The sequence below is a fragment of the Nematolebias whitei genome, chromosome 20 (genome assembly GCF_014905685.2).
Source record: "Nematolebias whitei isolate Nwh7 chromosome 20, NemWhi1, whole genome shotgun sequence".
In the NCBI taxonomy this organism is placed as follows: domain Eukaryota; kingdom Metazoa; phylum Chordata; class Actinopteri; order Cyprinodontiformes; family Rivulidae; genus Nematolebias; species Nematolebias whitei.
Window position 1 is genome coordinate 29,685,943 of NC_056517.1, and position 14,275 is coordinate 29,700,217.

At 39.5% G+C, this 14,275-nt stretch overlaps 1 protein-coding gene across 1 annotated transcript in view; it reads right to left on the minus strand.

Annotated features, from left to right (window-relative positions):
- Window positions 1-14,275, minus strand: part of atp8a2 (ATPase phospholipid transporting 8A2) — a 60,204-nt gene that overhangs the window by 16,504 nt on the left and 29,425 nt on the right. The window contains exons 24-26 of the mRNA XM_037694484.1: window positions 9,395-9,567; window positions 4,148-4,331; window positions 144-254 (exon numbers count right to left, since the gene is read on the minus strand). Of these exons, the coding sequence (XP_037550412.1) occupies window positions 144-254; window positions 4,148-4,331; window positions 9,395-9,567 (468 nt within the window). The remainder of the gene's footprint in view (window positions 1-143; window positions 255-4,147; window positions 4,332-9,394; window positions 9,568-14,275) is intronic.

Sequence of the window (14,275 nt, forward strand, 5' to 3'; positions counted from 1 at the left end):
ATATATATATATGTGTGTGTATATGTGCATAAAAAGGAAAGCACCAGAGGGTCACCTCGTCCGTCACTGTCAGCCTTGTCGACAAACAGCTGCAAAATGTCTCTGTTAATCTAGCTCTGCGAGACAGACACGGTGTGACTTACCTCGATTATGTAGAGGACCACATTCTTGTAAAAGCAGTAGAGGATGCACTTTGTGACACGGTTGTAGCTCCATGCCCCGTGGACCAACAGAAGCTTCTCCAGGTAGGAGAACTGCCCAACAGTAAAACAAACAAACAAACAAAAGCAGACGCTTATCTGTTAGAGGCAGGGGGTGCGGGGCACTCGATATCATTTTGTGTAAATAAAGTAACAGTCACATTTGGTCTCTTTCTAACATTCCTTTCATGATGAGAAAAAGGCAACTTCTTTGATATCGATTTCATTAATTTTTACAGTAAAATAAGTCATTTGGTTGACTTCAAGCTATTTTATTTATTTTTGTAAGTTAAGACTTACAGATGTTGATATTTAGACTGTAAAGCTCCGAGGCACCATGAGTTTGAACCTATTGCGGTAGTTCAAGGTGGATTTTTTTTTTTTCATTTTTTAAGCCCCCCCCCCCCCCCCCAATCTTTTTTATTTTTTAGTTTGGCTAATTTGTGCCAATTTCATTTTAAACCTGTGCACCTAGAACTAACTTGTTTATGTTTTTTTTAATTATCGTGATTAAATGTGCTTCCTATGAAGGCTAGATCTGCTTTGTGGCTATGAGTTAAAAAAAAACAAACAAAAAAAAAACATTTGGCTCAGCTGTCCTTGAGGGTTCAAATCTTTAGGTTATTGTCGTAACCCCCGGTTCTCAGAATAGCATGAGTGACAGTATTTCATTGGGAATGATGAACGCTGCAGAAAGAAAAGCTTTGCAGAGAGTGGTGAAGGCTGCACAGAAGTCAGTCTCCCCACCATCACAGACATCTACACCTCTAGATGCAGGAAGAGGGCCACCTGCATCATGAAGGACCACACTCACCCAGCGCACACACTTTTTGCCCCGCTCCCCACAGGAAGGAGGTTAAGGAGCATTAAGTGTAAAACAACTAGACTGAGGAACAGCTTCTACCCTGAGGCTGTTAGAATCATGAATCTCTAACCAGAATAATCACTGTGAAAAATCACATGTTGCTGCTGATCTGTTTCATGTTGATGTGTTCATGCGTGATCATCTGCTCACACAGACTCATGTTCGTGCTGCTGTTCGGTGTATTGTTTTTATGCTACTTGTGCTTACTGTATTTTTAGTTGACGATTTTCTTAGTTCATATCTTAGATCTTATTACTGTTTTTCTTTTTCATTTTATTGTGGGATATAACTGGGACCCTGTGCACATAATTTTGTTCCACTGTGCGAATGACAAAGAAACTGACTCTGAAAATGTACCGACTCATGTATTGCTCCGCTGAGTTCACATTATGTGCCAGCTGTTCAGAGAATTTTTCTCCAATGCTCCTGTGCACGTAGTGCAACACTGAGTACTGAATGAGTCATTGATGATTCAGTGGCATCAAATTTGTAAATCCAAGCAAACGTGTGAGGAGAAGCCCAGCTTGCTGCGGTGCAAATCTCCTGAAGGGATACCCCCTTATGCAGGGCCCATTAAGAGCTTAAGCCCCTTATAGAATGGGCAAGCAGGCCCTCGGGAGGCTGCAGTCCTTTTGAACTGTAGGCTAGGGCAATCACATCTGTGATCTAGTGAGAAAACTGCTGTTTTGTTACCGGCTTTTCAAAATGATTCTTAGCCCAGAAGACAAACGGTCACTTTTCCTGACAGGTTTCGTCCCGTCCAAGTAGATGCGTCAAGCGCGTACTGGGGACAGTTTGTGTAACCTCTCCTCAGAGGAGAAAGAAGAGGGACTGAACGCCACTAACTCAATTAGAGAGTAGGATTCCAAAACTTTAGGCTCAAAAGCAGGGTTTGGGAACAAAGTATTGTCCAGAGAGAACTTTGTGCAAGATGGGTGTATTGATAATATATGGGCAGCTGTGGGTGAGTAGAGAAGTCATCCTCCAATGCAAGAGTTGGGGGTTCAATTCCAACAGCAGTCACATGCTTATGTGTCCCTGGGCAAGACACTGAACCCCTCATTGCCCCCGATGTGTGTCCCATCAGTGTATGAATGTGATAAAGCACTGATTAGTCCACACATTCAGATTATCTTTGTAGAGATATAGAGTGCTGTATGAATAGGAATATGAGAGCACAGATTGTACTGTAGTGTAAAGCGCTTCGAGTATCTTGACTACCAGTAAATAGAAAAGCGCTATTTAAGTACAGTCCATTTCAAGGATTCAAGGTTCTTTATTTGTCATACACACCACATGTGGTACATGTGGTGGAACAAAATTGTGTACACAGGGTCCCAGTTTCATCCAAAAAAATATTAAAAAGTAAAAGAGAAACAGTAATAAGATCTAAGATATTAACTATAAAAAAAAGTTAATAAAAATACACTAAGCACAAGTAGCATAAAAACAATACGCTGAACAGCAGCACGAACATGAGTCTGTGTGAGCAGATGAGCACAAATGAAACACGGCAACAAGAAACAGATCAGCAGCAACAAGAAACAGATGAGCAGCAACATATGATTTTTCACAGAGATTCATGAGACTAACAGCTTCAGAGTAGAAGCTGTTCTTCATTCTACACTTAATGCTCCTTAACCTCCTTCTTGAGGGGAGCAGGGAAAAAAATGTGTGTGCTGGGTGAGTGGGGTCCTTCATGATGCAGGTGTCCCTCTTCCTGCATCTAGAGGTGTAGATGTCTGTGATGGGGAGACTGACTCCAACAGACTTCTGTGCAGCCTTCACCACTCTGCAAAGCTTTTCTCTCTCCAGCTGTGTAGCCTCCATGCCACATGTTGATGCTGGAGCACAGGATGCTCTCCACTGCACACCTGTAGAAGTAGGTGAGGACTGAGCTTCCCAGACCAGCTCGTCTCAGCCATCTGAGAAAGTAGAGTCTCTGATGAGCTTTCTTGATCAGGCTGGTGGTGTTATTGCTCCAGCTTTATTAGGGGTATTGATACCGAAGAACACTTACTCTGCGTGGTGCTGTGCTGACTCAGAACGACCAGCGACGGAGCTTGCACACACGCCTACAGACAATTTAGCTAAGCTTTGTGAGAGAGACGAGAGAGAGACGAGAGAGACAGAGAGAGAGAAAGAAAGAGAGAGAGAGAGAAAGAAAGAAAGAGAGAGATGAGAGAGAGACGAGACAGAGAGACAGAAAGACAGAAAGACAGAGAGAGAGAGACAGAGACAGAGAGACAGACAGAGAGAGAGAGACACAGAGAGAGAGAGCTGGTGAAAACTTCTGTTCGTTGTGAGAAGAAGTTTTTGAATGAACCGTCAGTGCAGTGACAGCCCTATATATGTGGGAAGGAACCATGCCCTCCTGGACACCGACAGGACTTTTTCCAGCCAATACTGGCTGGTGTAATGTAATAGGAGCATCTGTTGAGGTCACGCCGAGGGAGTTCCCAATGTGAGACAGGAAACAAATGCTTTAAAGATAACTCATGGGTTGCCCAATCGTTTTTAAGGTTCAATTTTAATAAGATTTTGACAGAAAGTGTACAGAACAAAATATTACATTAACCTTGATTAAAATGCTAAAAAGGATCACCTAATATTTGCAGCTTTAGAACTTTAAAATTTTTCTAGTCATTTAACCCTCACAGTAAGGACAACATTTGAAACAAGTGCTTAAGTTCACCTTTCAATCAATGAAATGAATCAATCAACCAATCAATCAAATCAGCAGTATTACACAGTTGTGAAAATTAAAATAAAAACTTATGAAAGAAGATAACTGGGACAAGTAACAGCTGAGAAGTTGGGAATTTCTATAATTACTTGTGAAAACTTTAAATAATTGTTGAGAGAGTTTAATACTTCCCTGACCTCTGATGATCTTTTTACATTTGTTTCCTTGAGTTATGGGTAAAGACTAGGAATAAGTGAAAAGTAATCTTAAAAACAGGGTGGACAAATAACCCTGTACTCCTATTATGTGCTCACGTAAAGCCTCAAACACCTTGGGCTAACACTGGACATGAATAAATACCTGTGCTCTGTGTTTTCATGCTACATCTGCACCCACCTGAGCAATGGAGTAGTCAGAGGAGTTGGTGGCCTGCATGCCCTCGTTGCCGCTGATTCCCACTCCAACGTGAGCTGTCTGAATCATCCCTACGTCGTTCGCTCCATCGCCTATTGCTAAGGTGATAGCTTTCACGTGCTTCTTCACCATATCCACAATCTCTGACTTCTGCAGCGGAGACACTCTGCAGGAAACAGATGCACATGACTTAATGGGTGCATGACACTGAATATACAGTATGCAGCTGCTCATTCTGGGAGGAAATTAAAAATAATTTCCTTAATTCTCCTCATTTTCTCTTGGATTTAATAATCAGCCAATATAAAAAAGCTGAAAAGAAATTACGTAGACAGACAGACAAACACCACTGCAGCAGAAAGTTCCGAAAGTAATAAAAAATAGTGAGTCACTGTTCTGCTAATAACATTTGATAAAACCCACTACTGGCACATTTCTACTGAAAATCTGTGTTTACATGGATTTATGCATGACTGCAAAGAGTGTTGTGTGTTCAGGGAGCTTCCAGAGGTACTCCACCCTCTTGACCTGTATCACTGATACTCTTTCAATAACCGGTTGGGTCTCTTCACTGACAATGGAGGACCAAAGGAGGCTCCATTACAGATGCTTCCCTGAAGGCCACTGAGGGAGGATGGTGAAGTGTCACACTGCATTGTGCTCCACCTGCAGATAAATACTTTTAAATAAGCTCCAACCTCACAAACTCTGTTAATTCAGATTTTTTAGCTTTTGTTCGACTTGAGGTTTAAATAGCATTTGCTTGTTCACAGCTTGCACTTGGATGAAAACTGTAAAAAAGCTGGAGTATGCTATGGACTATGCTATGGAGTAGCTTAGCTGCTTCCAAAAACACGATTTTGGACGGTTAAAACAAATTTTAAAGAAAAAAGAAAGGGATGGGTAAGTGAAGAGTACCGGAGTTGAGCCTTTTGTCATCCAGTGTCCAGTAGAAAGAGAGACACGAAGAAACGATAAAGTCGATAAATGAAAATGAGGTTAACAACAAAGTCCATGCTCAATAAGCCAGGTATAAAATCCAACTTTTTTCAGTCAGGTCATCAGACGACCTGACTGAAAAATGTTGGATTTTATACCTGGATTATTGAGCATGGACTTTGTTGTTTTCAAACAGTTTGACAAGACTGTCAACAAGGAAGAGGGCCAGCAATGGAGGAGGGGCGTACCAAAGAGACCATCTTTTCTCAAGCAGAACTGGTTTGTTCCACATTGGAGTAAGCTGTTGGGGGAAGAATCAGTTTTGTTGTGCGTTTCCTTGACCGATGAAGAATTCCGGATCGAAGGCGAAACGTTGCAGCACAAAAAAGAAACTGTCCAGATGACCCGACTGAAAAATGTTGGAAAATGAGGTTGATAATTTTCATTTATCACGCGATTAATTGAGTTATTGTTTATCACAACAGGCCTAGATCTTGGCCTATGAACTGTGTTTGAATTCCCAAACGTTGCATTGTGGACTGATCTCATTTTGAAAGCGTTTTCACAACAAACTTTATATCAGGAGGTATTTCCTCTGAGTGTCAGTCATACGTAAAGACACAAAGGCTGATTGAGTCGTGTCATTGTAAGCTGCAAAGTGTTCTGTGAAAACAGATATGTTGTAAAAAGAAGAAAAAAAGAGGGATACATGATACAGGACTGGGAGGAAAGCTGAACAACAAAAGTAAGATAAACTTCCCACAGCAAAGCACTTGCAACTGTAAAAACGCTGAGATTACATATTTCGAAAACATTATCAAAATTTAGAGGACTAGTCATAAAAGTCTGATATTCAAGCTTTAATGATTGGTTGCAACCTGGTCATTAACCCACAGCCAAAGATTAAATATTTATATTACATTTCCCAGATTAAATTACCTGAGGCTCAGTGATGCATGAGGTGATGATGATTTAGGTACCAACACAGGACCTAAAGTGCTGAAATGACTTTAAATATTTCCCAGAAAGACACTGAGTGATGTTCAGAAGGGCTAGTCTAATTCCTGGAAACCAGCATAAACAATAAATATCCTCCCTGTCTGTCTGCGCTGTGATGATGACATTATAAAATGAGATTATGAGCAGCTGCCTGAACCATCACATGCAAATGGAACACAATATGGTGATTTATGAGTAAATGTAATTATAAATTATACGAATGGCTCCCCTCGCCCTCATTTTTACATAAAAACAATAAAACACAACCCACAATTATGAACCTGAAGGTACAATCCTGTCATTGTTGAGATGGACATACAGCTTGAGGTAGTCAGGTTTTTGCAAAAATCACAGGTTTAATTTACATTTGGAGTATAGACACCTCTTATGGTCCGCTTTCCATCACCACATGATACAAGCGAGGTAAAGCCCCAGAGCTTTTTTTCTTTTGCAGTCATTAAGGAAGAAAGGGATCAGAGAACTGCTCCTTGCTTTTCCTGTTTCTGCATCTGAAGTGTGCATAAAGGCATCTGCTTCTGAGTCTCTTGGCCTCCGACCACAAATCTCTCCTCATCTCTAACTCTACCCTCCCTCTAAACATGGCCAACAGTGTCTGGGATTGTGTAAAGTGGAGCTGGGAAGATGAAAGGCTCCCAGAGCTCTTCACGGAGGAACTGAGCAAAAAATAAGCAGCCGCCAAGTCCTCCTATAAACAAACGCACAGTGAAGTCAGGAACCCAGGCGTACGAGTACACTTGACTCAGCCGGTCCATGAGACACGCACACACCAAAGATTCTTTTTATTTTTTTAACAATAATGAAGCTGTAAATTGCCATACATTCATACATACTTACATACAATTACAGTAAACTGATTACCAGTAGTTTATTTTGTTTACTTCCATGTTGGACACTACTGCATCTATCTATCCATTATCTTTAACCGCATTTTCCTTTTCGGTTCACGGCGGTCACGGGTGTCCATATCCAGCAGTCACTGTGAGAGACGGGGGACACCCTGGACAGGTAGCCAGTCCATCACAGGGACACATAAAGACAAACGAGACAAACATTCACTCTCTCACTCACACCTAGGGACAATTTAAGTCACCGTTTAGCCTAACATGCATGTTTTTGGTCTGTGGGAGGAAACCGGAGTACCCGGAGAAAATCCACACATGCACGGAGAGAACATGCAAACTCCACCCTGAAAGGCCCCCGGACCGGGATTTGATCCGATATCCTTCTTGATGACAGGTGGCAGCTCTACCAACTGAGCTACAATGCCACCTTCACTACTGAAGTGTTTTTATTCAGTTATTTGGTGCACTTTTAAGTATTAAGGTGTATATAAGGGAAAAAACAGGGTTAAGGAGCTATATTCTTATTTATATAGGTGATAAACCAAATTACTTTCAATAGAAAATGGAACAATAACTATTTCCAGTAAACTGAGGCAATATCTTTGTATATTTATAGCAACAAGGGGAAAATGCTAAGAAATCTGGTGTAATTTGGGAGAATATAAACGTTTAGAGACTATAAATGCTTTTATATGGTTTGCGGTGGTCAAATTTTCAACTCAGCCAGAATTAAGATAAAACATATTGTTTGATTTTAGACAGAAATCAGAACTGGTCAGAATCTGAATCAGCAGGTCAGAGCTTAAATAAAACTAAAATAAAAAACAGGGATTTGCTCTGAAAGCTAAAATTTTACACGATCTTAAACTGTGATCAAAAGGAAAATCTCAATTTCCAGTGTTGTCGATGATCAGACTTCAAAAATAATATTTCAAGCTCAGTTGTCTAGAAAGAAACAGAAGAAAAAGAGAGAGTGTGACGCATGAAGAAACGACAGTAAAGAGGAAGCTGGAGGCTGTTCGCAGGGCCTGTGAGGCCCGAGTCCGGATGTGTCTCGGATATGCACCAAAGACTGTTACGATCTTCCTCACAACACAAACACACACCCAAGTACAAACACACATGTGGAAACTCATTTGTTAAAAATCTAACCAGGGGTGTTTTTGGAACATGAATAAAAAGGGAACAAGCGGTGAGCGTTGATGCTTCATACTGTAGTAAATTGGAAATGTTGACGACTATAGACGCTAATGGTCCATTCAGGGGTAGAGGCAGAAACTTAATCAAGACTTGGATTTTTATACACAGCATCCTCACTCCATTTTCTCTCATTATCATGCACACAACAAAGAGAAACGGTGTATGTGGTGCAGTTCATTGTTTTAAATGTGTGCACGTTTCCCTTTTATAAGTTTCCTGAGGTGTTATTAGGTTTATTAGGGGGATTACAAACAAAGTATCCACATGAGTGTTCCCACAAGCTTACATCGCTGCTTGTTTTTGTACTTAACATTCTTGTCAAAGTGTCATCTTACTTAGGCCTGTCACGATAACAAATTTTGCTGGGCGATTAATTGTCTCAGAAATTATTGCGATAAACGATAATAGTTTGAAAATTGACAGTAATTAGTAATTATTGTCAAATTTAAAAATAAATGTTGGTTAATTTGTTTTGAATGTAGTACCTTTATTTTTTTTACCACCGGATGGCAGTATAAGACTGTTTGAACCGAAGGATGGATAGTGAGGGAGCGAGCAGCGTCTCTTTAAAAAAAACATGGGAGGGAGGCACCTTGATGTGATATGGGCTGTTTCTTCGGTTCTCAAAATGGCGGAAGCTCGGTGTGGTTTGAGATCTATAGCATAGCAATTTTCACACAAAGCTTTTAATAAAAATTTAAAAATAATTCAGTAAAGTTCTCAGCTTCTTTTTGCAGAGAAAAACAACTTTTTACACAAAGGCACGGGTTTCAACCGTGAATTTTGGAACTTCGACAAGATGGGTTGGCCTGTTAGCTCAGCTCGGAGCTTAGCTTCTCAGCTTAGCTACTTTTAACGATCCAAAAACGCGATTTTGAATGGTTAAAACAGATTTTAAACAGAAAAGAGAAAGGGAGGGGTCAGTGAAGAGCACTTTGTCATCCAGTGTCTTCAGTAGAAAGACAGAGACAAGAAGAAACGATAAAGTCAATAAATGAAAATGAGGTTGATAATTTTCATTTATCATGCGAATAATTGATTTATTGTTTATTGTGACAGGCCTAATCTTACTCTCAAAAATTTTTTTCCTTTTTTATTTTCCTGTATGAATTTTCAGAGGTATTACAGACGAACGGGAATGACGCCTGATCAGATAAGCTACAATTAAAGGCTAAGACAACAGCAAAGGGTTTTATTTGTGTGTGTGGATGAATGATTCTTTCTCTACCGGCAGCAGATGACAGCTTTGCAGGACAACGCCAAGTCGAGGAAGACCTGGCGGAGTTCGAAGGACAGGGCGTATTTCAGAGTTTGGCCGTCGATGATCAGTGCAAGGTCATTTTCTTTTCTCAGGGAGTCGCCCAGGTTTGAACAGTGAGCTGTGAGCGAGGCACGAGTGGCCTGCAAGAAGACAAAAACACAGCGCGTTTAAGAAAATATAACCTCCAAACATACATCTCACTGCTAACTGGATTTATTAGCCTAAAATCTAATCTAAACAAATATGAACATTTCAAGTGAACACATTTTTAGATTTTCTGTTTTTTGTTGGGATATAAGTAGTGAAATAATTCCCGGATATCAAAACACCAGTTGATGAAAGGTCAAAATCCGCTGGCGGTAAATGGGAGACACATGCTCACGATTTGCTTTCATCTGGGGGAAACAATTTGCTTCCGTGTATCGCTAAACAATTAGGAATGCCAATATAAAGTCTACAGTTGTTGTAGACATCATCGCAGCATGCTGTTGCTGTTCCATCCTGAAGGCACGTTTAATCAGGCTGTAAAATCTCAAATGTTTCCTTCATGTGCTGCAATGGGACATAGAAGGAGAAAGAAAAACAAAGACAAGATAAATGTGCTAAGCTAATGATGTGGATGGGTGAAATGGATCATACGGAACAGGAAAGTGTGTGTTTAGAAATGCCAGCTCATCTGCAGGGCAGTAGTTTAGGGCTGTTTTCACGGAGCTCATGATAATGGAGGAAAAGGGATTAATAGAAAAAACAAACATCCAGCAGGGATGTAATGAATTCCATGTGGAGAAGCAGGCACGCTACGAACCTAACCACCACCTTCCTTCTTCCCCAACAAACACACACCTGATTTTTTTTGTTATTCCCACTGCCTGAAATTCTTATTTACTTTGTGTCTAATCTTGCAAATCTTTATGACTGCAAACACAATTAGATGATTAAAGAGAACACGACAATTAGAAGGGCAAACTTGGATTAAAGCAAGTCAAAAGTGGCTTTTAGGGCAGCGCTGATCACTCAGGAAATTTCAGTGACCAGTAGATCAGGTATTCAACAATAAAAAAAATTTTTATGGTTCATAAATGCACTACAGCTAAGTGGCTAATTTATACTATTTTTTAGCACATCTTCAATGTGCTAGGTTTTTACCAAGTAGGCCTGTCGCGATAAATTTTACTGGGCGATTAATTGTCTCAGAAATTATTGCGATAAATGATAATGTTTGAAATTTGACAATAGTTAGTAATTATTGTCAAATTTAAGAAGAAACGGTTAATCTTTGTATGTAGTAGCTTTTTTAACCACTGGATGGCAGGATACGACCATTTGAACTGAAGGATGGATAGTGAGGGAGCGAGCAGCGCGTCTCTAAGAAAAATGGGAGGAAGGCTCCTTGACGTGACATGGGCAGACTCTTTTTTTTTCGGTTCTCAAAATGGCCGATGCTCTGTGTGGTTTGAGCTCTTTAGCATAGCATTAGTCACATAAAGCTTTTAATAAAAATTAAAAAAAATCAGTAAACAAGTTCTCAGCTTATTTTTTCAGAGAAAAACAACTTTTTAAACGAAGGCACGGGTTTCAACCGTGAATTTTGGAGCTTCGACAAGTCGGAGGTTTTCTCCCTAGGTCAGCATGTTTGCTTAGCTTGTAGCTTAGCCTCTCAGCATTGCTGCTTTTAATGATCCAAAAACGTGATTTTGAATGGTTAAAACAGATTTTAAAGAGAAAGGGAGGGGTCAGTGAAGAGCACCGGAGTTGAACCTTTTGTCATCCAGTGTCTTCAGTAGAAAGAGAGAGACACGAAGAAACGATAAAGCCGATAAATGAAAATGAGGTAGATAATTTTCATTTATCATGCGATTAATTGATTTGTTTATTGCGACAGGCCTATTAACAAGTGCACAAAAGTCAAAGTTGGCGTCTTATAAATCTGTAGGATGTTTAAACATTAGATCAGGGGTATCACAGGCAGTTTAGGAGGCTATATACAAGCAGGGGACAAGTGTAAATAAAGCTGTAATAGTTTATTACTTATAATCAAACTGTAATTATACATTTACAGTAGTTATGAGCATCTTTTGACTTGCTTTAATCCAAGCCTTTCATTTTCTCTGGAAGCATTATATTATAGTAGTACTATTTGACTTCCAGTTCTAAAAAAAAACATTGGTTATTTTTGATCAGGACATGCCTTTTAACACCCACATTTAAAAAAAGTTACTAGTGTTGCCTTCTTCCACCTGCATAAGATCACTAAAATTAGAAACATTTTGTCCAAAAATGATGCGGAAAAACTGGTTCATGTATTTGTCATGCCTAGGTTAGACTATTGTAATTGTTGACTATCTGAGTGTCCAAAAACTTCTTTAAAGAGTCTTCAGCTGATCCAAAATGCTGCTGCCAGAGTTTAAATGAGAGCTGGTGGGAGAGATCATATCTCTCCAGTTTTAGCTTCTCTCCATTGGCGCCCTGGTAAATTCAGAACAGAATTCAAAATATTACTAGAAAACATACAAAGCTCTCAACAGTTTCGCTCCATCTTATATTACAGATCTTATTGTTCCATATTTTCCTCACAGAGCACTTTGCTCTCAGACTTCAGGTTTACTTGTGGTACCTAGAGTTTCCAAAAGCAGAATGGGAGGAAATTCTTTCAGCTATCAGGCTCCTCTCTTGTGGAACCAACTTACAGTTTCTGTCTGTGAGGCTGACACCATGTCTACTTTCAAGGACAGGCGTCAAGTCTTTCTTTTTTAATAAATTCTATAGTTGGAATCGACTTTGGTTTCCTGAGCTATCCTTTAGTTACGCTGCTATAGGCTTATACTGCTGGAAGACAAATTGACTACACATCCTCACTCTGCTGCTGTCTTTACTTGCTCTACTCTACTCGTTTGTATTTATAATTATTTATATCTTAACATGTGTTTTTTGTCTTTCTTCTTATAGGAAGTACACCTGGACCCGTCATTCTGTGTTTGTTTGTTTCTACTTCCTGTTCTCTCAAACCCCAGCCAGTCAAAGCAGATGTCCACTTGTCCTGAGCCTGGTACTGCTGGAGGTTTCTTCCTGTTAAAAGGGAGTTTTTCCTTTCTACTGTTGCCTTTGTGCTTGCTCAGGATGGGAGATTGTGACAAAGTGAAGATTCAACTCAATCTGCTGCTTCCTTGGATGGATAACTTTTACTAATTGGATTTTTATGTATGAGAATGTTTTTGTACAGTGCCCTTAGATGACTGTTGTGACTTGGCGCTAAATAAACTGAATTGAATAAAATTATAAAATAATGAACCGATCAGTTCTAACAACAAATTGAGAGTGAGGAGGAAAAAAAAAAGGTTAAAGAACGACAGTATAATCTGGCCTAAAAATGGGATATTCTGTCATTTTCAGATGGATTTTATGTGTTCAAATATCACTGACCATTAATCTAGAACAGCATTTTTGAATTTCTAGTGACAGAAAGTATAAGAAAAAAATTAATGTTTTTCAATTTCATTTTTTTATTTTATTATAAACATAGTAATATTTTCAATTTTAAAAAATTCAAGCAAATTAAAATATATATATATATTATTTGTGTTTTCTTTCTTTCAGTAATTGCTTGTGTAAGTTAAGAGTACACACAGTTAACAACTAAAACACATTAAAAGCTTTTATAAGAACAAATATTAGACATAACATCATAAAGTATCTACTCGTCCTCTTGGTGGTTTATTGGCAGGCGTCTGACCTTGGAGTGTCCAGTGACCCACACACAGGTCATCTTTCGCAGCATGAGCAAGACAAGCGCACGCATGCACGCTCACGGATTCATGCATGGAACACGGGTCATGTGAACAAAGCCGCTGATGCACACGTGCATACCCTATAAGCTCACAAGTGTCCCTCCTCTTCCCCCAAAAATTCCTCGCTCTTGTTTTTTCAGCCTGAGGCTGTGTGTTTTTCTTTGAATGCCGGAATTCCTGTTTGCATTCACCCCCCGCCCCCAAAACAAGGACAAAAGAAAACAAAAACATAATGAAAGGATTAAAGATGATTACAGGTTGTCAGACTTTCAAAATTCAAAGAGACTCGGATGCATTTTTTGGCATTTAAACATTTGGGAGGATGTGTGTGCATTAACGAAATGCTGCAAGTCTTAACCTTTTCAAAAAGTGGCATCATAAAAAGTACAAGCGACAAGTTGCACAATTTTACAAGCTTTTTAGCACTAATTTTAATTTTGTGTAGCTTGAAGACAGTTCCTGATGTCAAACACGTTTCAGTATAATTCACGTAGGCAGATGCACCAATATCCTAATTATTAGTGTGGTTGTTAATGTATTATAGCATGCATAAACAGCCCGACAGTCTCATCAACTTGCCATTATGTCCTAATACTGAACTGCAACTTGCCGCAGCAGGTTCAGACAAAACGTGAGCGGCAGTTAAGATAACCCAGGATAATAACCAGGATAAGCATGCATAGAGCCAAAGGGATTTAAAAGGTAACTAAAAGGTATGAATGCTGGTTAGTTCTGCAGCCAAATGTCAGCCACTTGCCACACACCGAGCCCAGACGAAACCACATGCCCGAGAAAAGAAACGCTGTTTGAACTTGAGAAAAAGCTCACAATGGTCCTTTGTGATCTGTTAATACATTTAGAAAGGAAAACTGACGAGAATTTTTTTTGTTGTTGTTGCTCACGCCAAATTCCCTTCTATTTTTGGAAACCATAATGGGAAAAACGCTTTATTCTTTAATGGCACAACCTGCAAAACTGAATGATTTCATTAGCAGACCTTTTAGATTGCAAACTAAATGTTTATTTTTCATATGCATTTGGTCTTTATGGAAGCGGAAACCTT